Genomic DNA, 27,617 nt, shown 5'->3' with positions numbered 1-27,617 from the left:
ATCCACCAGACAGATGTGGAACTACTGGGGACATGCCCACGTCCACCAGACAGATGTGGAACTACTGGGGACACGCCCACATCCACCAGACAGATGTGGAACTACTGGGGACACGCCCACATCCACCAGACAGATGTGGAACTACTGGGGACACGCCCACACCCACCAGACAGATGTGGAACTACTAGGGACATGCCCACACCCACCAGACAGATGTGGAACTACTGGGGACATGCCCACACCCACCAGCTGTTGGCACCTGGGCTGAAGGACTCTATCCATGAGAACATTTGTTCAACTAGAGTCAGAACCTGAACCAGATCCAGAACTGCAACCTGAACCAGATCCAGAACCACAACCTGAATCAGAAGCAGAAGCAGAACTGCAACCTGAACTAGGATGTTAGAGTAGACCCGAACAAAACTTGATCCATAGAGACCTGATCCGTACCAGAACCCTGGTCCATATAAACCTGATCAGTACCAGAACCCTTAAATCCTTGTCCATAATTAAATGTCTTTTTTCTTTGGTTTCACTGCTGATGAAGGATAGTCATCAAATACAATTAACTCCATTTTCTATCAGTAAATAACCTGATGACACATGTTCTTAAAAGATTAATTGTTCAGGATTTTAAAACAATCTAACTTATTAAAGTGCTTAGTTTGCTATCTACTGATTTAGCTAGTTAGCATTAGCGAAGGGTGTAGATGGTGCAGGTGGAGGTGTTCAGATTAGGGTTCGGGTTTGACATTTGACAGACGACAAGTTACAACGTTAACGTTAATGGAAAAAGACCAAAGTCTGCTTTTGAGGAACCAGCGGAACCTCCACCTGAAGGAACAGTTACTGTCCAACCAGCGGAACCTCCACCTGGATTCTTCAACAGCGGATCAGCTGATATCCACCCATTTGATCACATCATAAACTAAAACCAAAGGTTACATTTATATTTGTCTGTAAATCCAAGTGGCTGCAGATCAGATCCACATGTGGATCAGGGTTCTGGTTTGGATCAGGTTTCCAGTGTGGGTCGAGTACTTGAACCAGATCTAAGGAGAACCCGTTACGGAGGAGTAATGGTCGTACAAAGACCAGCAGGATGACTCCCATAAACCACAGGGTTTGGCGAGGCTGCCTCCAGCGCTGCCACACCCCCTGCTGATGTGCTGATGGTCATGCTGTGTGCGGAGCCCTGGAGCTGAGTGTTGCATCATGGGAGAAAGCCGTAGTGCAGTCTGGATCCTTTGCTAGCTGCCTCGGGCTCTGGGTCAGGAAACAGGAGGTTCATGGCTTCATGCTAGGATGGAGCGAAGCAAGGAGGATAGGGGTGGGGCGAGGAGGGGCGTGGCGGGGCAGGGCGGGGTGAGGAGGGGCGGGGCAGGCTGTTAAATCCTCAGTCTAGACCTGAACCAGGACTAGACGAGGGAGTTCACATGAACGTCAAATACCGTTGGCGTTATGCACAGAATCCTGCTGACGTTCAGGTTCATCTGGAAACAAAGAACGGAAAATGCAAAGCCATTGGGTTCTGAACCCGACAGGTTCTGTTTGTGGGTTCTGAACCCGACAGGTTCTGTTTGTGGGTTCTGAACCTGACAGGTTCTGTTTGTGGGTTTGGTTCCTCCTTTGATTGAATGTTCTTGGTGTTTCTTCAGCGTCAACAGTTTTTATTGACATTTAAGTTGGCAGACAGACGGCCATGATGGAGGACACGAGGGTCAGAAGGTCCGGATGAGCCCGGTTTGAAAAGGACTGACTCTTAGGTAGAGGGGGAGTGGCTTGTGGTCGCTCCTGGTTACCTAGAGGAGGGGCTACTGCACTCGGAGGCGGGGCAACAGAACTGATGGGCGATGTCGTCATCGTCCTCCTCTCTAAGAGACACACAAAAACAAAGACACAAAAAAGACACAGTAGAAGAAAAAGAAGACAGAAGGACAGAGAAAGGACAGACAGGATAAAAGAATGAAGGACAGACAGGAGGACAGACAGGGTTAAGGTGAAATGGTCTTTGTGGTTCAGAAAGGTCCCTGACTCATCATCTAAGCATTGATTCTTCAGGTTCTGATCCTGGTTCTGATCTTTAACGGACCTCATGATGCTGCAGGATCATAAAGGTTCTCTTTAATTATTTGACTTGAACCCAGGAGATGAAGGTGAGTCTGATGGGTTAGTCTAGGTTAGTCTAGGTTAGGTTAGGTACACTTAGTTTAGTTTAGTTTAGTTTAGTTTAGTTTAGTTTACTTTAGGTTAGTGTTGGTTAGGTTAGGTACACTTAGTGTAGGTTAGGTTAGGTTAAGTTAGGTTAGTTTAGGTAAGGTTAGGTTTGTTTAGGTTAGGTGAGTTTAGTTCAGGTTATTTTAGGTTAGGTTAGTGTTGGTTAGGTTAGGTAAGGTTAGTTTAGTTTAGGTTAGTGTCGGATAGATTAGTTTAGGTAAAGTTAGTTTAATTTAGGTTAGGTTAGTGTTGGTTAGGTTAGGTTAGGTAAGGTTAGTTTAGGTTAGGTTAGTGTTGGTTGGGTTAGGTAAGGTTAGTTTAGTTTTATGTTAGGTTAGTGTTGGTTGGGTTAGGTAAGGTTAGTTTAGTTTAGGTTAGGTTAGGTTAGTGTTGGTTGGGTTAGGTAAGGTTAGTTTAGGTTAGTGCTGGTTAGGTTAGTTTAGTTTAAGTTAGTTTAGGTAAGATTAGTTTAGGTTAGTTTAGGTTAGTGTTGGTTAGGTCAGTTTAGGTAAGGTTAGTTTAGGTTAGTGTTGGTTAGGTTAGGTTAGGTTAGGTTAGGTTAGTTTAGTTTAGGTAAGGCTAGTTTAGTTTAGGTTAGTGTTGGTTGGGTTAGGTAAGGTTAGTTTAGTTTAGGTTAGGTTAGTGTTGGTTGGGTTAGGTAAGGTTAGTTTAGGTTAGTGCCGGTTAGGTTAGTTTAGTTTAAGTTAGTTTAGGTAAGGTTAGTTTAGGTTAGTTTAGGTTAGGTTAGGTTAGTTTAAGTTAGTTTAGGTAAGGTTAGTTTAGGTTAGTGTTGGTTAGGTTAGGTTAGTTTAGGTTAGTTTAGGTAAGGTTAGGTTAGGTTAGTTTAGTTTAGGTTAGGTTAGTGTTGGTTAGGTTAGTTTAGGTAAGGTTAGTTTAGGTTAGTTTAGGTAAGGTTAGTTTAGGTTAGTGTTGGTTAGGTTAGGTTAGTTTAGGTAAGGTTAGTTTAGGTTAGTTTAGGTAAGGTTAGTTTAGGTTAGTGTTGGTTAGGTTAGGTTAGTTTAGTTTAGGTTAGTTTAGGTAAGGTTAGTGTAGGTTAGGTTCTAACCCTGATCATAGATATAGGGCAGTGAGGGTTGTAGTACCACCGCCGACCATCTGATGGCAGCATTTACATACAAACAGAGTCTGTGGAGGCGAATCAGAACCTTGTGTTGCCTCCAGTGTGATGGGTTCTGAGTCAGAGGTGGAGGTGAGGGAGGTGGAGGTGGCACTGATGAGGAGGTGATGGAAGCCAAAGACATTTTAATTTAACTGTAAAACCTTTTCCTCCCATACTGAAGCCAGACTGTTCATAGAGTTAGGGTTAGGGTTAGGGGGTCAGGGGGTTAGGGTTGGGGGTTAGGATTAAGGGGTTAGGGTTAGGGGGTTAAGGGGTTAGGGGGTTAGGGTTGGGGGTTAGGATTAAGGGGTTAGGGTTAGGGGGTTAGGGTTAAGGGTTAGGGTTAAGGGGGTTAGGGGGTTAGGGTTAAGGGGGTTAGGGGGTTAGGGTTAAGGGGGTTAGGGGGTTAGGGTTAGGGGGTTAGGGTTAGGGGGTTAGGGTTAAGGGGGTTAGGGTTAAGGGAGTTAGGGGGTTAGGGTTAGGGGGTTAGGGTTAGGTCTGCATGGATATGCTTTGAATACTGGTGTAGCAACAGTGACTACAGGATTTGCACTTTTATTTATAAAATCTCAGCAAATGGAGAAAATTGAGTAAGACAAGAGAACAATGTGTTTGGTTCACAGATGTTCAGTTTAAAGTTGAGGTTAGAGGACAGAAAACAGAGAACATGTCCATTTCAGAAGCTGACATTACAACGCTTGGACAGTTTTTATCGTCCAGTTCATTCTGAATATTTCTAACTGAACAGCTGATTCACCTGCATAATCTGGGCCTGTGGTGGGTTTATTCCAGTGGAAGGCTCTGGGTGTTTTCAGGGCTCACATGCAGCTCACACTGAACCCATGTGATTCTAAGAACAGCTGTGGGAGTGGGCTGGCGTGGGTGCAGGTCAGATGGTGTTAGTCATCGGTTGGATCAGTGTTTGTCGTTCCTCCTCCGTCATTAACGCTTCCTGTTTATAGACCCACACACCTGTCGCAGGTGGACGACACCCACCGCTTCACCAAAGGCCTCGCCCTCATCTGTGGGAGTCATGTATCAGTCCGATAACCACGTTAAATATTCGATTCATTTTCACATAAAAGAACAACGTTAACACTTAAATATATTACTTTAATGTACTGTTTATTGAAAGAAGCTCTTTGTTTTTCTTTTGTTTTGAAAAAGAAGTCAAGTCTATTTATTTATTTATTTATAAAATCCTGATTTTCTATGTTGTAGTTTGTAAAAAAAATGTTTCGTACGAACTGATGAAACAGCCTTCCCGATGTGAAAATATTCTTACGATGCGATCAAACTTTTGTTCCTAATGTAAAATTCACTGATATTCTCAAATGTTAAACAATTGCACAAATAAACAAGTGTGATTTTCAATGTGAGCAAAAATTGAAATAAAACAGAAATAACAGAGTAATTAAAAATCCCCTGCATGTTTGAACTAAATGTGTGGTGCACAGTTTCTGCCACCAGGGGGCTGTCTGCAGATTCAACATTTTCCTAACATTATGTTCTGTGACATAGACTGATTTAATTCCAACAAAACACCTAACCTTAATCCAACTAACCCAAACTCTACCCTAACCCTAAACCTAACTCAAAACCTAAACCACACCCTAAGCCTAAACCAAACCCTAAACCGAAACCTAAAGTAGAAACTCTGAAATAAAGCTGATCAGTTCATGTTGGATCGAACAGGTGGTCAAGGGTTCAGGTCTACAGGGGTTCAGGTCTACATGGGTTCAGGTCTACATGGGTTCAGGTCTACAGGGGTTCAGGTCTACAGGGGTTCAGGTCTATATGGGTTCAGGTCTACAGGGGTTCAGGTCTATATGGGTTCAGGTCTACAGGGGTTCAGGTCTACATGGGTTCAGGTCTACAGGGGTTCAGGTGTATGTGGGTTCAGGTCTACAGGGGTTCAGGTCTACATGGGTTCAGGTCTACAGGGGTTCAGGTCTACATGGGTTCAGGTCTACAGGGGTTCAGGTCTACATGGGTTCAGGTCTACAGGGGTTCAGGTGTACAGGGGTATAGCTCTAAAGGGGTTCAGGTCTACATGGGATCAGGTGTACAGGGGTTCAGGTCTACATGGGTTCAGGTGTACGTGCGTTCAGGTCTACAGGGGTTCAGGCCTACATGGGTTCAGGTCTACAGAGGTTCAGGTCTAAAGGGGTTCAGGTCTACAAGGGTTCAGGTCTACATGGGATCAGGTGTATGTGGGTTCAGGTCTACAGGGGTTCAGGTCTACAGGGGTTCGGGTCTACAGGGGTTCAGGTCTACAGGGGTTCAGGTCTATATGGGTTCAGGTCTACATGGGTTCAGGTCTACAGGGGTTCAGGTGTACAGGGGTATAGCTCTAAAGGGGTTCAGGTCTACATGGGATCAGGTGTACAGGGGTTCAGGTCTACATGGGTTCAGGTGTACGTGCGTTCAGGTCTACAGGGGTTCAGGCCTACATGGGTTCGGGTCTACAGAGGTTCAGGTCTAAAGGGGTTCAGGTCTACAAGGGTTCAGGTCTACATGGGATCAGGTGTATGTGGGTTCAGGTCTACAGGGGTTCAGGTCTACAGGGGTTCGGGTCTACAGGGGTTCAGGTCTACATGGGATCAGGTGTATGTGGGTTCAGGTCTACAGGGGTTCAGGTCTACAGGGGTTCGGGTCTACAGGGGTTCAGGTCTACAGGGGTTCAGGTCTATATGGGTTCAGGTCTACAGGGGTTCAGGTCTACAGGGGTTCAGGTCTACATGGGTTCAGGTCTACAGGGGTTCAGGTCTTACACTCTGTGTTGGGTTAGCGTGTTCTTACCTTTTTTAAAAATTCTTACGTTCTTCAGTTTTATTTTTGATTCATAGGACGTTAACTAGAGTAATGAATTACTAAATGTATCCAGGGTCTACTCACAGAGGAATATTCACATTCCTGTGCAGAGGTCAGGTCAGACTGAGCATCATGTGTTTGAAACATGTTTTTACTCTGTGACCTCATCTGTTCATTAGTGTTACCATGGTGATGGAGGCTGCCTGACGACAAACAAAACCTACAAGTTAAACCAGGCAGGAAGTATGAGGGACTGGAACACCTGAGAACAGTCTGGGCTTCAGGTGGGCGGAGTCAGGACAGACAGGTGGAGGGGTGATGGATATGAGGGGGTGGAGTCAGGACAGAGGGGGTGGAGTCAGGACATGTGTTAAACTTGTCTGTTTCTTAAGTTAATCACATCCTTTCTGACCACATACCTGCTCTGTTCGTCACTTCTTAATCAGGTAAATGTTCCTAATAATCCAAACTGTATTAAAATGATGGGATGTGACCCAGTGAAGGGTTCTGGTTCTGTTCAAGTCTGGGGAAGGAACCGACGGAGTCTGACATCAAAGCAGATGGAACTGGAGCCTTCAGACCCAGAGAGGGTGAGTGTGTTTGGCCAGCAGGGGGCAGTGTGGACTGGAGGAGGGGGAGATGGAGGTGAGGAGGGGAGGGGACAGAGGGGGTGAGGAGGGGGAGAGGTGAAGGGGAGGAGGGGGACAGAGGGGGGAGAGGAGGGGGAGATGGAGGTGAGGAGGGGACAGAGGGGGGTGAGGAGGGGGGAGATGGAGGTGAGGAGGGGACAGAGGGGGGTGAGGAGGGGGAGATGGAGGTGAGGAGGGGACAGAGGGGGGTGAGAAGGGGGACAGAGGGGGGACAGGAGGAGGGGGAGAGGTGAAGGGGAGAAGGGGGACAGAGGGGGGTGAGGAGGGGGGAGATGGAGGTGAGGAGGGGGACAGAGGGGGTGAGGAGGGGACAGAGGGGGGGTGAGGAGGGGGACAGAGGGGGGGTGAGGAGGGGGACAGGTGAAGGGGAGGAGGGGGACAGAGGGGGGAGAGGAAGGGGGAGATGGAGGTGAGGAGGGGACAGAGGGGGCTGAGGAGGGGGAGAGGTGAAGGGGAGGAGGGGGACAGAGGGGGGAGAGGAGGGGGAGATGGAGGTGAGGAGGGGACAGAGGGGGGTGAGGAGGGGGACAGAGCGGGGAGAGGAGGAGGGGGAGAGGTGAAGGGGAGAAGGGGTACAGAGGGGGGTGAGGAGGGGGACAGACGGAGGTGAGGAGGGGGACAGAGGGGGGGTGAGGAGGGGGACAGAGAGGTGAGGAAGGGGGACAGACAGAGGTGAGGAGGAGGACAGATGGAGGTGAGGAGGGGTACAGAGGGGGGTGAGGAGGGGGACAGACGGAGGTGAGGAGGGGTACAGAGGGGGGTGAGGAGGGGGACAGACGGAGGTGAGGAGGGGGACAGAGGGGGGTGAGGAGGGGGACAGTTGGAGGTGAGGAGGGGGGCTCCGGCCCTTACCTTGCCTGCTCGTGGTGCTTGGCGGGGGGCAGCGCGCAGGGAGGCTTGGGCAGGCGGAGGCGCGCGGGGCAGCAGTACTGATGGTAGGTGGCGTGGCTGTTTGGAGGTAGGCTGGAGGAGTAGAGAGAGGAGGAGGAGGAGGAGGAGGTGGAGGAGGAAGGAGTGGTGACGCTAGGAGGGAGGTTGGAGGAACGACAAGAGGAGGTGGTGGTGGCAGAACAGGTGGAGGAGGAGTAAGACCTGACAGGAGTAAGAGAGAGAGAGAGAGAGAGAGAGAGAGAGAGAGGGGTAGAGGGAGAGAAAAAAAGAGAGAAAAAAAAAGTCAAGAGAGAAAACACAGAAAGGTAGACGACAACAACGACAACAACGACAACAACAACGACAACAGACAAGCACATAGAAACAGGTAGCATTAGCATTAGCATTAGCACAGTTAGTTCCAGCTCAGTCATCAGCAGCATTAGTATTGAACAGTTAAAGCAGAAGCAGCGCCCCCGCCTGGTCTGAACCAGAAACAGGACCTGCTCCACATCTGAACAAACCACACCTGTCACCAGCGTTTAGCAGCCACTGAGTGCATGTGAAGGGTTTATATGGATCTAAACCCACCGTTCTAGTCTGTGCTTCATTTCTTTGTGTATTTGGACTCTAATAGTTCAGACAGTTTGAATCTGAACAGTGCATGAAGTCAAATTACATTATGATCATGTTTACATTACAGAAGGAAATCTGTGTCGTCAGATTTTGAATTATAAAAGATACTGAATTTGTAGCACTGATTTTTTTTTTTTTTCACTGAAATGAAGTATCTAAATGTTTTGCATCTGAATTTTTTTACTCTAAATTTATGAACATAGTTGAATTCAGAGACAAAAAATTCAGATGATTTCAAAGCAAAAAAAAAAAAAATTCAGTGCTACAAATTCAATGTCTTTTGTAATTCAAAATCTGATGACACAGATTTACTTCCATATTACATTTACAGCGTTTCCCTAAAAATCTGAATAACATGAACAAGTTCAAATCTCTTAAGAAAGAACAAGTGCAATTTTAACAATATTGTGCTTCAGTTTATCAGTTTGTCATTTGCACATGCGTGTTACAACTTACATTACAACTACAAACACACAAAAAACATTTAGTAACAGAATATTGGTAAAACTGCATTTACTTCTCTTGAGACATTTCAGGTATTTAACATTTGTTCAGGTTATTCATATTTTTTTTCCACACTAAAACAAAGATAAAAATTGCAGTTTCCATTATTTTTAGGTTATTATGATAATATTTTACTGGTCTGACCCAATCTGTATGTGGAACCTGAATTCAAATGATTTTTACACCACTGATAGATCTTTTTTTCATTGTAATTTTTGCACTTTCACAAATTCATCCTTCAGGGCCGGATTGGACCCTTTAGCGGACCGGATTTGGCCCCTGGGACGCATGTTTGACACCTGTGGTCTAAAACTAGCTCTGTCTCCACATTTGCACATACAAGGTCCAGACTTCTGCCGAACATTTCTCAGGGTCACCTCAGGGTTCTCATCATGGTTCTCCTCATGGTTCTCATCATGGTTCTCCTCATGGTTCTCATCAGGGTTCTCATCATGGTTCTCCTCATGGTTCTCCTCAGGGTTTCCCTCATGGTTCTCCTCGTGGTTCTCATCATGGTTCTCATCATGGTTCTCCTCATGGTTCTCCTCGTGGTTCTCCTCAGGGTTTCCCTCATGGTTCTCCTCGTGGTTCTCATCATGGTTCTCATCATGGTTCTCCTCATGGTTCTCATCAGGGTTCTCATCATGGTTCTCCTCGTGGTTCTCCGCAGGGTTTCCCTCATGGTTCTCCTCGTGGTTCTCATCATGGTTCTCATCATGGTTCTCCTCATGGTTCTCCTCGTGGTTCTCCTCAGGGTTTCCCTCATGGTTCTCCTCGTGGTTCTCCTCGTGATTCTCCTCAGGGTTCTCATCATGGTTCTCCTCATGGTTCTCATCATGGTTCTCTTCTTTATCTTTCTGTCTGTCTTTGTCTCTCTTTCTGTAGTTTTTGAACTAATCACACTTTTCTCGTTCAGTCTGACTAATTTTACCAAAAGCAGAAGAATTTGAAAACATTTATTCATGTTTGTTACCATTAAAAACCAACATTAATTGAATTCAGCGCGGAAAACATTTCATTTAGAAACGTTGGTGACAGGAAGTAGTATTTTGACAAATAGGATATATCCATGTTTCTGACCCAGATCAGGTAGTGACATCTATGACCTTAGCAGCATAACAATTAGCACAGTCTAAACAGCTTGAACTTAGCATACAGCAACTTACCGGTTAGCATGACATTAGCATACAGTATTAACAGCAGCATTATCTATTCATACTGCCATACCACGAAAACATACAGTCACAAGGGTTAGCTCAGCAATATCATTAGCTAATGGTTAGCACTAGCAGTTAGCATCACAGTGGTACATGTATAGTGTACAGTGAGTCAGAAGAGTGAGGATGATACACAGATAAAAATAGTTTACAGAGGGTGGGGGAGGGGTTATCGCTAGCTAAACTGTGACGCGTAGCAGCATAATTACAGCTGCGGTCGTAGTTTAGATGAAGATTTGTCTAAGTTCGTATCAGAGGCCACACCACCTTCAGTGCAGACCACGCCCCCCTCCTCCTCACCTGGATCATATGTAAACCTGAGGTAGGCGCGTCCTAAATCTACTGTGAGTCTAGACCTGTGTAAACTATTCAATTCAATTCAGGTTTATTTATATACAGCACATTTAAAAACCACTTCTGTCGACCAAAGTGCTGTCCAGAAATGCGTCGATGAAAATCAGTAACACATGACGGCATCAGACAGGTCCAACAGAACGCACTGGGATACGAACCAGGGGCTCGTTTCTGGGTTCAATAGTGAACGCACCTGTTTAGCGCACCCTTCAGCGCAAATAGTGAGCTAACGATGGGTCGGCAAACGCAGAGGCTTAACAGACGCAAAATCCGTTTCTGCACTCGTTGCGTTCGCTAAGCCATCGTTCGCTCACTATTTGCGTTCAAGGGTGCATTAAACAGGTGCGTTCACTGTTGAACCCAGAACAAACGCCTCCGCTCCAGCTGTTTCCAGTCATCTGATCTGATAGCATTATGGTTAGAATGAACAATTATTATGGGATATCTGTGACCTTGGACCTCCTCCCTTACCCTCACCTGTCTGGATGGACCCCCTCAGCTGTCTCCATGTGCCCCCCCCACCCCTTACTGAACTGAACTGAATTATTTACACACATATATGGTGCGTCCGGCTGGACGTCTGAGGATGAGCCCAGTTCTTCTGCACTGGACACTTTAACAGAACCTTAAATGGTCACTGTTGGACGTAACCACGGCAACAACAGGACAAACAGACTGTATAGAAAAACTGAACGCTGTTCCGTTCCTCTGATCCACGCCCTCATATCTCGTTACGTGTGCACGCGCACGCACACACACACACACACACACACACACACACACACACACACACACACACTGGTGTGTGTGGCAACAGTTCACTGGCTCTGCCCCCATATGGTTCTCATTCATTCATTCATTCATCTCTCAAAGACACACACATATTGTCCTGAACTCATCTATATTTATCTATAAATCGATACAGAGAATAAAATTCAGTGCTCAGATCAGTCCTCACTCGGTAAATTAGTTTTTATCGGTGCAAAATGTCCATGGGAAAAAACTGATATAATTAAAGATATTGTTAATTTTGTGTTAAAAATCTTCTTTTTCAAATGTAAATACTATTTCAAAGGAAATACATGACAGAAGTGAAATGAAGCTACATGAATACATCCTCCTTCATCCTCTTCTGTTAAAATCAGTCCTGGAATGAGGAACTGGGCGAATGCAGACTTTTAACCAACTAGACCAGAAATGGAATAACGCATTTTTTGTTGCGTTGGGGTTGACAAACTAACACGCGGAATGCATTTTGCGTTGCGTTGGTTGTTAACGAACAAAGAGTGAGCCCAGAAACGGGATAGCGCAAAATGCGTTAAATGAACGCATTTTGCGTTGCACTGGGCTCAATGATTTAACGAGCTAGTGCAGAAACGAGCCCCAGTTGCATTAGGCTGCATGATAGCATCAGCAGACAGCAGAGCAAACACCCAGAGGGCTTCTCCACTGTGGCTGGAGACTTTAATCACACCAACTTAAAGACTGTGCAGCCCAGATTTTACAAAAATGTGGACATTACAACATGTTAAGGGCAAAACACCAAACCAGGTCTACACCAACATCTCTGGAGCCTACGCAGACCACGTTTCCACTACATGGTATCAGCTCGACTCGACTCAACTCAGCCTTTTTGTGTTTCCATTGCAAAAAAGGACCTGGAATCAGGTACCCGATACCCAGTACTAGTTTTTTGGTCTCACCTCTGCTGAGGTTCCAGGACTGGGGACCAGATACTAAAGGAGACACTGTGTAAACACTGCAGACCACTGACTGGTCAGAGTCGTCTCTGTGCCCCGCCCTTTTACAAAAAACAGATGCGGAAGTTGACAGTAAATCTGTCAGTAGGTGAATCCACATGATGACAGTCTGTAAAACTACACCATGGTTTGTCCAGGAGGTTCAGACGCAAACATTCAGCAGGAGTTTGACCAGACAACAGGCAATGAGTGAGTTTATCAGCGACTCTGAGCAGATGACACAGAAGTAACGCGCTGCATCGCTATGATGACCAGGTACTGTAAAGTGGGTAGTATCCTGGAATGGAAACGGTCTAGAATAGGATCTGGTACCCAGGATGTAGACCAGAAGGACCAGAGGGACCAGAAAGACCAGGATGTGGACCAAAAGAACCAGAATATAGACCAAAAGGACCAGGATATAGACCACAAGAAGCAAGGACCATGATGAAGACTAGAATGACCAGATGGACCAGGATGTAAACCATGTTGTGAGTTGGTAAAACATTAACACCTTGGTGAGTTCACGTTCACATGTAAGTAACAGTTCTTTGTTGTGAGTTAGTGTTACATTAACACCATGGTGAGTTCAGGTTCACATGTAAATGAGCCTTACAATGACTGATTCGATGCATTCCTTTCAGCTGTTCCAAAAGGAGGCCATGCCTACAGTGTTGTTAAGGGTAACAGTTGGAAATGAAGAAACATGTTGTCACGGTAACAAGGTCTACATGTGAGTGTGTTTTAAATAGATTCTCCATCGACAGAAAAAATAGATCCATCCAAACACGACAAATAAAAACACCAGGTTTTAGGGTCAGGGTTAGACATAAACACTCATGTATTTTCATTTTCTTCTGCTTGATGGTTTGAACCGTTTCAGAAATCACCTCCATACGTTTGAATGCGTCTGAACTGTGTCACATGACCAGGAGGCTGATGACACCACCAGACACACGATCACATGATCCTGATGAAGGCAGACGGACCAGAATAGAACCAGCTGTAATTCTGTATCATGTTGAATAAACGCTTCTTAGTAAAAGCTCACATGACAGCCTCGACCAATGACAGGCCCCGTAGTGACTGATTGGACCAATCAGAAAGTGAACGTGTCACAAGTGAAACAGGGATGGTTTGAAGAGTGTGGACGCAGCAGAAGTTCTATGTTTAACAGAAAAACGTACGTATGGTGCAGACCCAACCTTTGACTGTTTCGTGCTCGTGTTCCACTTTTCTTCCATTTGCTCGTATATTTTCCTGCGCAGCTCTGCACATGCTCAGACGGACCCCAGGGTGTCGTCCTGTGGCTCTGGGTGTAATTCATCACCTCTATTCATATCAGCCGTAGCCTAGTTTCTGCTGCGCAGTCAAACAGGCCTGAATACTAACTCACAGGTGCTGCTGTTATTTAACCACCGCTCATTCAACAAGCCTGCGGCAACTGCAACGCTGCAGCGCGCACCTGAACGCCTCCTCCCTGCTGCATTCAAGTGTCAGCGCGACAAAACCCTGACATCACCAAAACCACGGCCACAGCGTCGTCTCATTCCACCTACATGCATCCACCATGCCCCCCCCCCCCCCCCCGACACTGACACCACCCTGAAACTGGCCCCATCCTGAAATTGACACCCCCCCCCCAACACTGACCCCACCCTGACACTGGCCCCATCCTGAAACTAGCCTTCAAAAGGAGTAGACCAGCCTTAAGAACCACCAAGTGGAGGTACATCAGCTGATAGAAGTCATCAAAGCAGAATGTCCAATCAAGGCTGCTCTACCACCAGAACCTGATCCAAACCAGACCGGTTAAACCTGTTACGCTTCAGCGACTTGGACTTTCACTCCACTAACCGAAGCTTCTGAGTGAGTCAACCATAACCTGATTATGTCTAAATTGTTACATTTCAGTATCTCTAATGAAGCAATATGTTGGTTTGCATCATTTCTTCAGGCCTGGGTTCAGTGGGTTAAAGTTGGTCAAGATAAATCTCCCATTTGTATGTTTCAATACAAGTGGGCATCCCACAGAGCTCCATACTTGGACCTTTACTGTTTAGTCTCTATAAATGACAGGCCCTCAGTCTGTGCTGGTGTCAGGTGCCAGCCCAGAGCAGGCCACTGACGCCCCATCTACGGTCCTGGTCCAGCTCAGCCCTGGTCCAGCTCAGCCCTGGTCCAGCTCAGCCCTGGTCCAGCTCAGCCCTGGTCCAGCTCAGCCCTGGTCCAGCTCAGCCCTGGTCCAGCTCAGGCAGTGGCTCAATACAAATCAGTTGGTGCGTCATCTTTCAAACACAGTGGCAATGTGTTTCTCTATTTTAAAAAAATTATCCAGAATAAAGTTTTCACATTAATTTACAAAATTACAAAAATACAAACTGTAACAGAATTTAAATGTCTTGGAATGGTTCTCGACCCCCCAACTCAAATCTGATACATCTGAACATATAAAGAAAACCTCCAAAAAAAAATCATAAACATGCTAACCTAACCCTACACTAAACTAATCCTAACCCTAAACAGGTTCAGGGTGGGGGTTCAGGGTGAGGGTTCAGGGTGGGGGTCCAGCCTCCATCATCCTCGACCAGGAAATAAAGCCTGACTCATAATGTGGGACTTTGGCTGAAACAGGGAGGGGCCTGAAGATGACACATGACCTTTCACCAGAGGTCACCAGAGGTCAGCAGGTAAAGCTGGTCCTGTGTGCAGGGGTCTTCCACATGGTTCATGGTGGTTCTGTGGTTTATTTACAGCCCCCTGGGTTCTTCAACGCTCATTCGAACTAAACACATTTGTGTGAATTTGAAGAATTCCAGTGTTTTTTTCACAGGATGGATCAGCCAGCGCAGAAGCAGCCATTGGACAGAAGCAGTCACATGACAGGACTGTCGTCACAGCGCTGCTCACACTGCAGCTGTCACCTCTGTGTGTGTGTGTGTGTGTGTGTGTGTGTGTGTGTCCTCACAGCAAGCTGCCGTGTCACAGCTTCTCTCCCAGAATGCATTGCAACTGTCCACATTGGTTCAGCAGAAGCTTAGATAGATTACCAGCGATGTCATCAGACACACAACACAGACACACAACGCAGACACACAACGCAGACACACAACGCAGACGCACAACACAGACACACAACGCAGACGCACAACACAGACACACAACGCAGACACACAACGCAGACACACAACGCAGACACACAACGCAGACGCACAACACAGACACACAACGCAGACGCACAACACAGACACACAACGCAGACGCACAACACAGACACACAACGCAGACGCACAACACAGACACACAACGCAGACACACAACACAGACACACAACGCAGACACACAACACACACACACAACGCAGACACACAACGCAGACACACAACGCAGACGCACAACGCAGACACACAACGCAGACGCACAACACAGACACACAACGCAGACGCACAACACAGACACACAACGCAGACGCACAACGCAGACGCACAACGCAGACACACAACGCAGACGCACAACACAGACACACAACGCAGACGCACAACACAGACACACAACGCAGACACACAACGCAGACACACAACGCAGACACACAACGCAGACACACAACGCAGACACACAACGCAGACGCACAACACAGACACACAACGCAGACGCACAACACAGACACACAACGCAGACACACAACGCAGACACACAACGCAGACACACAACGCAGACACACAACGCAGACACACAACACAGACACACAACGCAGACACACAACACAGACACACAACGCAGACACACAACGCAGACACACAACGCAGACACACAACACAGACACACAACGCAGACACACAACGCAGACACACAACACAGACACACAACACAGACACACACAGGAGCTCAGCTGCCTCTACGGCTCAGACTACGTCAGCTTTAGTTCCTCCTCAGGTGAACAGTACACCACCTTCAGTAGAACCTGATCGGAGTGTATGTTCTTACTTTCTTGTGGTTCTCTCTCAGTTAAAGGCTCTTTTCTCTGCTTAAAGGTCTGATACGGAGAATTCTTTTAAAGTGGATTGCGGTGACGCCTTCGGTGTTTTTAAGGGACAAAGACTCCGTTTCCCAAGAGCACTAGCACCTACTGTCATAAAAGCATAACTCTGGCTAAGGCGTGTATTCGTTTTGAAGTTCATGACTGCAGAGTGGATCCTCTTTCCAACTGTGCGTTTCTTTTTTCCACACGGTAACTTTCAGGTGCAAAGTGACATTTGAAACGAGACAACAAACAAACTTCATAAAGCCCGTTTGTGTCGTAGTTTAGAAACTGGAGTGAAAACCACAGTGAAACCAAACTGGAAGTCCGACTCCTTCGATTTTCATTTTTCATTTTCATTATGTCCAAATGTCCATGTAACTGTCTCCACTCATATTCTAATCCATCTAGCTGATGTGACCCAGACAGAACAAATACAAACATATTGAAAACTTATGTTAACGCTCCAACTAGCAGGTTCCTTTTACAAGTAGATGGAGTGACGGCGTGGACAGTCAATCACATGTACGTTAGCAAAAGAGCCAATCAGAGAGCGATATTTATGTTAGAGGCCGGACTTCTAGCAGAGACCAACTGTTAACCCTTTGTGTTCCAGAATCATTGACTAAACACTACGGACAGCGGTTGGACTGATAGTGAGTACACAGTAGTGGATGGATACTGGTAGGGGCGGGTCCCTAGTGTCCATATGCACTTCTACGCCCCTGCTGTACCATACCAGTTATGTCCCTGGGTGTGTAGTTCAGTAGGCAACACTACTGACTGTGTGTGGAAGACTGGGGTTCCAATCTGGGACGACTGGAAACCAAACCATTTCACCCGTGCTCATCTTAGTTCACTTTTAATGCCACGCAATCTACCCGCGCTACCGTGGCAATCTACTAGTCGATCACGATCGGACACCCCTGGCCGACAGTCTGAAATACTCTCAAGACTAAAGAAACAAAATAAATGTGTTTTTTTTTTATTGTTCTTACAAATGGAGTTGGATTTGAAATTAGCCTGTAGATAAGCTAAATGGTGCAACTGACAACCTTTGACACAGATTAGAGGTAGAAAAGGTCAATAATTAGCATGAGTTAGCTAGCCAAGCAGTAGCCCAAGCATCCTCACAAAGAAAACAAAAGAAGTCACAGCTCATCTTTGAGGCGTAACTGACCTCACATCCACACAGACACATGGATCAATGTATTTGGATCTGCCTTAGATAACTGTTCAATCACACAACCGACAAATTTAAACGGAACCAAAATAAAAAACATATGACATAAGTTATGGCCAATGTGAAGATAATATGATGTAGAACAGTGGTTTCCAACCTTCAGTGTCCTGTGACCCCATTTTAACATCACAAATTTCTGGCGACCCCAGACATTCAAAATGGAGAAATTTTTTGCTAAAATTAATTTGATTTTGATCATGTAATAGTTTGCTATATTATGTTGCACATAAACGTTAATGTTAGAGGACATTTAGTCTATATAATGTATATTATTATGGACAGAGTAAGTTGTTGTTTTTGGGGTTTTTTTTTTCATCAATTACTAGAAATTTCAGGTGACCCCATATGGGTCCTGACCCCAAGGTTGAAAAACACTGATGTAGAAGCTGGTCACATAGGGTTAGGGTTAGTGTAGAACATTGACCAACACTTGGACTCCGCCTCCTCACAAAAGACAATGTAACCACTGATGACTGGACAGTGATGTCATAACCAATCAGCTGGGCTGTCACATGACACCTGATCCTTCCTCCATATTTACATGAGATCAGTGTCTGAAGTCTGAAGATTCATTCACATCCACAACATTAACGTCAGTGTTCATCATGTCATGTTTAAAACTGGAAAATAAAACTGAAAGTCTGAAAAACACAGACTGAAACCAACACTGAGCAGTGAAACGTCCGATCCCCAAGGATTCAACAAAGACTGGATTTGCAATTTGGTTCATTTTTTAAGACTTCTTTTGATTAATTTTGTAATTGTTTTGTTTTGTTCTGTTTTAAATCTGATGATTTTTTTGTTCATTTTTGCTCAGTCTTCAGTCCATTCACACAGCAGGTCTAATGCACAGTTCAGATTTTTGGGTGAAATCTGATTTTTTTGTGTGTGTTGGTTCATATTCTGCATTAAATGCAACTTCTAGCAGTTTTGAGTCTGAACTGAATGTGACCCTGAAGTGACCCACATGGACTAAAGAGGTCCTGAAGTGACTCACATGGACTAAAGAGGTTCTAAAGTGACTCACATGGACTAAAGAGGTTCTAAAGTGACCCACATGGACAAAAGAGGTTCTAAAGTGACCCACATGGACAAAAGAGGTCCTGAAGTGACCCACATGGACTAAAGAGGTACTAAAGTGACCCACATGGACTAAAGAGGTACTAAAGTGACCCACATGCACTGAAGAGGTCCTGACTGAATACCAGATCACGCAGACACACACTGTGTTTACTGAAGGAAATATGGTTTTCCTCCGCTCCGACCAACAACTGGGACGTTTGTCGCATTTCAATGACGTAAAGGTCGGATAAATGCGACCTGGACGTTCAGACTGAAGTCGCATTGTAAAATATCAGATCTGGATCAGATTTAGGACCACATATGAAAGTGGTCCAGGTCAGATTTTGAGGCCGTTTTTTTGAGCCCATAAGTCACAACTTTGTAACGTTCCAGGCAAGTCAGGCCAAACTGTTTGAGCGCAAGGAATTGTGGGAGTTAGATGTAAACAAACCAGCATGGTGGGCCGTACGTTATGTTCATTTATAGTCATTTCTATCCCAGAGGTGTTTGTTTTTTGCTAATTTGAGGGAAACAGAGGAGGAAAAACAGAGCAGAAGGAAAGAGAAGCTGTTCTACCTTTGATGTTCTCTGTAGATTTGGATTCGTATTTGGTTTGAATTTATTCTGTCACTCATTGGACTGAAAACTAGCTAACACTAGAACAGCTGCTGATTATACAGAACATTTACAGAGAAATAATATCAGAGTAATACCTTGTTTTAATAAACAATCTGCATAAACACCACATCCATGGGGGGGCACCACTGCTACGTTTACGTCAGAACTCAGAACTGGGAGAACATGGATCTGGTACAAGTTCAAAGGTGGAAGTCCCAGGTTTGACTGAACATTCCAGTGCATTTACACCAGTAGAAGGATGGAAAAACACCAGTAGAAGAATGGAAAAACACCAGTAGAAGGATAGAAAAACACCAGATACAGGTGGACTGGAACGTAGCATTTGTCTCCAATCGCTGTGTGATCCTTACTTTTTTTTTTGCCTAATGTGGTCTCTGATTTGTAAATACCTAAAATGGTCCTGAGTTTGTAGATTGTAGTTGTCCTTAAGGGCCTGGAAGCTCAATGCTGTACCTTTTTTAAGAAGTGTGGAGTACGTTGGAAGACCATTTACAGTCCAACCCTTGATGACAACAGAGATATTTATATATATATATATATATATATATATATATATATATATATATATATATATATATATATTTTTTTTTTTTTTTTTTTTTTTTTTATCAACCCATAGAGGATTTATTGTATGACATAAACAACACATGAACACACCCACATATATTTGTACTGATTCGGTCAATAAATCCATTTCTAGGATTCCATGTTCTAAATGTAAATCTGCGTCTCAGCATCTGCGACATGTCCCACATCGTCCCACACATGGGATCTGGTTCTGCCCAGACCCGGGTACGGTGGCTCTGACTGTGAAATCTGCGTCCATGAGTCATCGCTGCAGCTTCCTCTGCTCTGACGGTGGAAAAGCAGACGACGCTTCGCTCACAGCAGCTGCGTGAGCGAAGCAGAGCAGCTTTAAGGTTAAAACCATTTCAACTGCCTGCGAGAGCCTGATCTTTCAAATGGGCTTTTCACAGTTGCATAGCAACAGCCACGGCCGTAATCACCGCTTCCCACAGACAGTGAGCGGCGTCGACGCATGGGACGACCGACCGCGGCCCTGCATCCTGGCGCCCTCGGCGCTATGAACCACCGCCACCGCTCGCGACACTTCTGACAGGAGGCTTCTGCGATACCTTAGTGTTGCCAGGCAACAAACACAGCTATCAAACCGACTGGAAACGTATTCAGGCTCAGAACTAGACCCAAATGAGAGGAGGCTGCTGCTGCGGTGCTGCTACCTGGTCAGCGTTACCATGGAGATCAGCACAGAATACAACTTTACTCTGTGGCCTCAAAAAAAATCTGCTCATCTATTACATAAGTGTGTTGAGTGGTTCAGGCCGTGTGTCTGCGCAGAAATCTGTGAGCATGGACTGGATCTGCATCAATATTTATGTGAGTTCAGAAACAACAACAGCTCTGCTTTAAAGAACACACAAACGCCGTCCAATCACACGCTTCCAGGTCAAGTTCAACACAAACCTGTGAGAGAAGCTGGAGAGTTAGAGGAGACTGAGGCCGAACCAGAACCACAACCACAACCACAACCAGACAGGATTTAGTGTCAGGATGACACATGAATGTTGAACATATTCATGAACCATCCCATCTGTTCACCACGCTAGAACCAAACATTCACAAACCAATAACACACTTTCAATTAGACATGTGCTCAAATATATGGGATTCATTCATTCAGTAGAGATGAGTCAAGTCAATCTCCTGTGTTGGATCTTCCTTAGATATAGTTCATATATGTATATATATATATATATATATATATATATATATATATATATATATATATATATATATATATATATATATATATATATGTATACACACACGCACATATATACAGTATATATATATGAACCAGATGTGGTCTGAGTTTTTAGACAGAACCAGTTGGACTGTGTGGTTCTGATGCTGCTCAGGTCTGGTTCTGGCTCCGCCCCCATGGCAGTAGAGTAAATGGAACTTACGGTTTGTGGTGGTGGAGGGTGTGGGCGTGGTGGTTGTTGGCGGCGTTGGCTCGGTGCAGACGCTCCAGTCGCTCCTTCTCTTTCTCCACAAAGTTGGTGTTGGTGCCGGTGCTGGTGGATGGCGCTCGGCTCAGCCGGCCGTGGGCCCGCGGCTGGTCCCGGGGCGGGATGGGCGGGGGAGGGGGCGGAGCCGGGGCCGGAGTCGGGATCTGAGTCGGGATGGAGACGGAGGATAGAGGGGGCGGAGCGGGCGCCGGGATGGCGGCGGTCCCAGCGCTGTTGAAGTTGTGATGGAGCGGCTGATGGTGGTGGTGGAGTGGGATGGACGACGGGGGCTGGGGGGGCAGCGGGCTGTTGTGGAGGTGGTGGTGGGGGTGGGAGTTCTTGTTTGAGATCAGTGTGGTCTGAGAGGGTGGAGGCGGAGGAGGCGGAGGAGGAAGAGGAGGCTCTGGAGGAGGAGGAGCCGGTGGAGGAGGTGCCACGGGCTGGCGGTCCAGGCGCAGGTCTTTGTTCTCCTGGCTCAGGCGGTCCAGCTGGACCTCCAGCTCCTCAATCCGCCGGCGCTGCGTCTCCAGAAGCTTCTGCTGGCTCTCAATGATGTTGTTGAGTTCCAGGAGGTACTCCACAGCCCGGTTGGGGCTTTCTGGACCACCCTGACCCGGGCCTTGGTTGGCATCCATGGACAGCTGGTCTGAGAGTTAGCACACAGGCTAACAGCTCCAAACTAATAACAGCTGGTCTGAGAACAACAACAGACCCAGGAAAAGAATAACAGCTACGAAAGTACACAACTACAGACCCCCACCCTAAAACACACACCGGCCTTCACCCTCCCCCCCACCAAACCTAAGGGTGTGTGGGGGGGGGGACTTCTTCTTCTTTGAGTTCTGATGTAACAATCAGGATGGGCCTTGTCCTTGTCGGCTCCAGTCAATGATGTTCATGAAGCACGTGAACATGGGGCTCTGGTCAGGGGTCAGGGGTCAGTCAGGGGTCAGGGGTCCTGGTCCAGACCCATGACTGCACCAAGAAAAATCACAGATAAAGTCACAGAAAAAACTGAAAAGCGTTCGTTTTTGTTTGTCAGTGTGTGCTCTCCATCCAGAAGGTCCGCCTCAGTCTCTAAGAACCGTAGGAACTGTTAGGAACTGTCCCTTTGATCCATGACCTGGTCTTTGCGTCAGATGAGGAACAAAAGCCTCAGACCGTGTTAACATCGGACCAAACCGCCTGCAGAGTTACCATGAAGAAAACAGGTTTTTTCAGAGAAATCCAGATGATGCAAAGATCCACAAAGGTGAAAAGCTCATCTTCTGATGAACGCAAATGAGGAGAGGACCCTCGCCTCCTCCTGGACCAGGAGTTCACCTGCTGGACTCATCCTGCTCTGAGTCCACCAGAGGATTGGAAAGGTCAAAGGTCATGTCAGATGTTCACTGCAGATCCAAAGAGGTGTCTGGGCGTCACCTGTCATCATCGTCACCATTGTCGTCGTTGTCATCCCCTTCATGTTGTTGGACGACACTTCCCCATTCTTCTGAACGTCCACCATCCAATTCATGAAAAAGAAAAAAACATCAGTTACAAACAAACATCAAATAACTCACAGATCTGTGATTTTACTGTTGATAAGCATAAAAAAGACAAAATCAGTGAATAAAAGGAACATAAAAAACTGGCATTCACAAGAAACATCCTTCAGCTCCACTCAAATGATAAATGTGATGCTTCCTGAACGTCCTGTGTCAACAGAAGACAAACATTCAACAGTGGAGGAAAAAACTTGGGGCCTCACGTACAAAGACTTCTGTGGATTTCATACTCAAACCTGCCGTACACTTACGTTCAGAAAACTCTGTAAACCCCCCAAGAAATCCAGATGAATAAAAGTGAGCGTACGCTTGAATCCAAGCACATCTCCTTTATTCACCCCAGTCAGCATATGGTGGAGTTATTCTACTGTTGGGTTGTTAGATCCCAAACACAGAAAACTTCAAAAGTGAATTTTCAGCAAAGATATCATTAGGCCCTTTTCCAATTGAGGGACTTTTGCAGGAACTTTGAGGATTACTCTGAACTTTAAAAAACCCTGGTGCGTTTCCATCTAAATTACCCGGGTAAAAATCTTTCCTTCACCCCCAAAATTTCCCATAAGAAATTTCTGGTAAGGAGGTAGTACTTTCCAGATTACCTGGAACTCTTAAGAGGCAGGGTTATGTGCTGGAGAATGCTGATTGGTGGACAACACTCAGAGCATTCCACATTCCGTTCACCACTAAAACTTTTTTGTTTCGTTTATTTCATTTCCATAAGCTTCGTATTTTGATAATTTGGAAAGTGGACCAAAAGAGAAGCTATGACAAGTGGACGGACAACGAGGTCCAGGCTCTTCTGAGCGTATTTACAGAGAAGGAGGAAATTCAGATGAACTTTAAATAACCGACACGAAACAAGCGAGTTTCCAGTAAACTTAGCCAACAAGCTGTCGGAGCTAAATGTTAAGACACAAACCTAAAGAAATACGAGAAAAGCTGAAGAAACTTACGCAGGATTATAAGAAACTAAAGGACCACAACGGTCGCAGTGGATCTGACCGCCGAACAAACCAGTGTTCTGTATATCACAGAAATATTCACAAACCAGCTGTTTAGTCAAAAGTCGGGTTAACCTAATGCTAATGCTAATGCTAACTGGTCAACAGTGAACTGGATGGATTCATGTTGTCACCGTGAGCTGAACACTGGTTTATTCTTTGTTTTTGATTTCCACCCAAGGTTATTATTGTTAACGAAAACTAACGAAATGACCAAAACTAGCACTGAAAAAACATTTTCCTTTATTGAAATAAATAAAAACTATAATCAAAAGAAAAAACCATAACTAACTGAAACTGTATTGTGTGTTTACAAAACTAACTAAAACGGATAAAAATTATGGATCAAATTCCCTTTGTTTTCATCTTTGTCAATGTCAGATTGATATAAAATCAATTTATTTCCCTCAAGCATTTCTAGCTGCTGTCACCACACGACACTTTTTGGTCCGTCACTTGTGGTTTCCAATCGTCTTCTGGGGCCTCATGTATGAAGCGTGCGTACGCACAAAAACCTGGCGTACACCCTTTTCCACGCTCACGTTCAGATGTATAAAGAGTGAAGTGACCGTGGAAATGTGCGCTCCTTCATGCCAAGTCCACAGCTGGTGTACGCACGTTTCTAGTGCTTTGGAACCATTGGCGACACTTAGAGGTGACACTGAGAAACTGTTAATAATGTGAAAAAGGTCATTCCTCCGATTGATGGGCACATCGGAGACACACAGAAGAACAATTAACACACCGCCACGTCATCCTACTGTCAGAGCAGCACATCCACCAACAGAACCAGAACCAATTAGACCCTGTATCCATCAATGCCAGTCCTGTCCGGATGGACATTCAGCAACAGCAAAGAGACAAGGACCTAAAATTCATTGGCTGATAAATGCATTTAATGTACTGTTCATGTCTGTGAGAACATTTATTAGTCGGTCCAGTCGCTCATTGACTCCGCCCATTGTCCTCACAATGTCCTAATGTGACTCGGGTCAGCACAGACCCATGCCGGTGTTCTGGACACCGGTCGGACGGGCATCAGCAGTGGGCTGTGGCGGACCAGAGGACCGGCTAACGCCGGGGAGTCAACAGGAGCCTCTGGGACAGGAGGATGGTCCTGGGTCTTCTGTCTCATTGTTGGAAAATAATAATTTGAGTGATTAAACATGAGTCAAAGTCTTTGATTTCCTCTTTGATATCCTGACATGATCACGCATGAACCTTTTTCTTGTTTGGCTGTGATATTGGATGACCCGTAGAATGAACTAATGTGTGACTTACACAAATACTAAATCTATATTTACTTTGGGGGTGATCTGCATCAGCCCTGTGAGAACAGTGTCACCCACAATATCGGCAACTTTCTGCTCAGTCTCAGTTCGTCTCTTTTCTTCTTCCGCCTGTTTTTGCCTCCGCTTCGCGTCCACCTTGACGTCATCGTCTGATCCTGCAGACAGAGGAATCCCAGAGGGAATCCCACCTGCAGACCCCGTTTATACTGATTTGCATATTTAAATGTGGGCGTGGAGAGGGAGGAGTCAGGTACTCCAACATATGCGCTCAGTTCCACGCTGATTGGGATGTATGAAGGAAATGTACTTGGGTTTGGGCGTACGCTCAGTTTTATACATCTGGATTTTTTTGTGCGTTCGGACTTTTCTGGATTTGGGTGTACACCAGGTTTCAGTATGAAATCCACGCAAGTCTTTGTACATGAGGCCCCAGGTCCCCACTCTACCTGGAAACATGGAGACTAAAGTTGGGAGAAAGCAGCAGAGTCCTGTCTGGGATTTATTTGAATACGACGACAGAGAAGAAGAGAAAAGAGACCACTGAACTACAACTGAACTACAACTAAACTACAACTAAACTACAACTGAACTAAAATTAATACTAAAACTAAACAAACTAAGCATTTAGAAAAAAATGAAAACTAATAAAAACTAGTAAACCTGCTCTAAAAACCAATTAAAATGAACTGAATTCGAGAAAAAAAGTCAAAACTAAATAAAACTAAACCATAATGAAAAATCCAAAACTATTAGAACCTTGTTTCCACCTGAAATGGACCGGACGGACTCGCCATCTTAATCCAAACTAGGGCTGTGTATCGGCAAGAATTTGGCGATACGATACACATTACAATACTAGGATCATGATACAATATATCATGATATATGCTGATACTGTTAAAAAGGAAATTTTTTTTGGTTTCTTTTTTTAAATGATTATTTCCTTGATGAATTGAATTCCAGCAGAAATCTGCCCAAATCCTAAACACATTTGTATCTGATCCCAACAGGATCTAATGTTCTATCACCAAATGTTCAAACCTGTGTTCAAACTGAAATTCTGTTTTCCAGACATTCCAGTTTCAGATCCTGTTCAAATGTTCAGATTCTATTAGTTCACAACTAACATCAGAACAGGATTTGAGTTCAATCCAAACAAAGGAACCAACATTACTGAATAAAAGAGTGTGAAATAAGAATAAATAAAATAGAAACAATAAACAAAAAAAAACAAAAAACAAAACTGAACCTCCACAATATCTGCATTTGAATAACTAAAAATATCGATACAGTACTTTTTAATAGCGATACAGTACTGTGAAATGAAATATCACGATATATTGCAGAACCGATATTTTCTTACACCCCTAATAATAGCATAATAATATATAAATAATGTCAACTCCAAATTTTCCTGTATGTTTTAGAGCAAAAAAAAATTAATTATGCGATGAAAACATTTACATCTACCAACTATCCTTTAAAACAATGTAGATAACATGAACAAAGTGAAATTTCTTAAGAAAACCAAGTGCAATTTTAACAATATTGTCTCAGTTTATCATTTACACATGTGCATTGTAACATACAGATCACAGTGGACGTATACAGAAAACATTTCATAACAGGCAGAATATTGGTAAACTTGCACTTCAGAGATTTCAAAAATGTTCATATTTGTTCAGGTTATTTGCATTTTTGTGAAATGATAGTTTGTTTTTTTGTGTAAATACAGTAAAACGACATGGAAATGTTTACATTTACAAAGAGACAAATGTGGAGTTGTGAGTATTTATTGTTTTTTATGACAGTATTTGACTGATCCGACCCACTGCAGATTAAATTGGTCTGTTTGTGGAACCTGAACTAAAAGCATTCATATCTTCAGTGTCATTTTTGCATTTCATAAATTCATCCCATGGGTCAGACTGGACCCTTTGGTGGGCCAAATTTGGCCCCCAGGCTTAGGGACAGCTCTGTGGGTTCCAGACCAGTTGGAGCTGATTAGGGATGTAACAATTACCGGTATAACGATAACTGGCGGTAAAACTGCAGACGGTTAGTATTACCGTTTAAATTCTAATTCTCATGATAACTGTGTTTGATTAACGCACTTTTAGGGGAAAAACCCTCTGTACAGATCTGCTTTAATGTCAAATATTTGAGTATAGTTTGAATTTATTACAGTTTTAATTTTCTATACCTAATATTTGGAACCAATATTCACTTTTAAAGTCTGTGAAAAGGTTCATTAAGCATCTGTGTGTTATTTATGCAATAAATTATATACATTTTTCAAATTGGATTTTCTATTTTTTTTTTTTTTTGTCCTTTTGTGTTTTTATAGTAGGTTAAAGTGAAAAAATAACAGACAGATGATACAGATGAAGTTGTGCTGACAAAACAGATCCAAACATGGGTATAGTAAACATTTGTTTCTATAGTATATAAAGGCCAAATCAAAAGGACTGAAAAACAGACAGAACAGACTCAGACCACTAAGGGTTAATATTGGAATGGTTCTGACACAGAAGGGACAGTGGGTATTATATTTGTTTTATTTTTTTTAAATACAACTTGGTTAAATTATTTCAGTGTATCAGTACTTTTGAACATTTTGAGCACAATTTCAACAATACTGCGATAATAATGAGAACTGTG

At 44.7% G+C, this 27,617-nt stretch overlaps 1 protein-coding gene across 1 annotated transcript in view; it reads right to left on the bottom strand.

The window, feature by feature from the left end:
* Positions 1 to 27,617, bottom strand: part of LOC115422239 (IQ motif and SEC7 domain-containing protein 2-like) — a 64,777-nt gene that overhangs the window by 36,008 nt on the left and 1,152 nt on the right. Inside the window, 1 exon segment of the mRNA XM_030138445.1 lies at positions 21,072 to 22,608. Coding sequence (XP_029994305.1) covers positions 21,072 to 21,751 — 680 coding nt within the window. The 5' untranslated portion in view covers positions 21,752 to 22,608.

Source organism: Sphaeramia orbicularis, chromosome 7, assembly GCF_902148855.1.
Source record: "Sphaeramia orbicularis chromosome 7, fSphaOr1.1, whole genome shotgun sequence".
Lineage (NCBI taxonomy): Eukaryota > Metazoa > Chordata > Actinopteri > Kurtiformes > Apogonidae > Sphaeramia > Sphaeramia orbicularis.
Note: the sequence above shows the minus strand (reverse complement) of the source record. Positions and strands in the feature narration are given on the sequence as shown.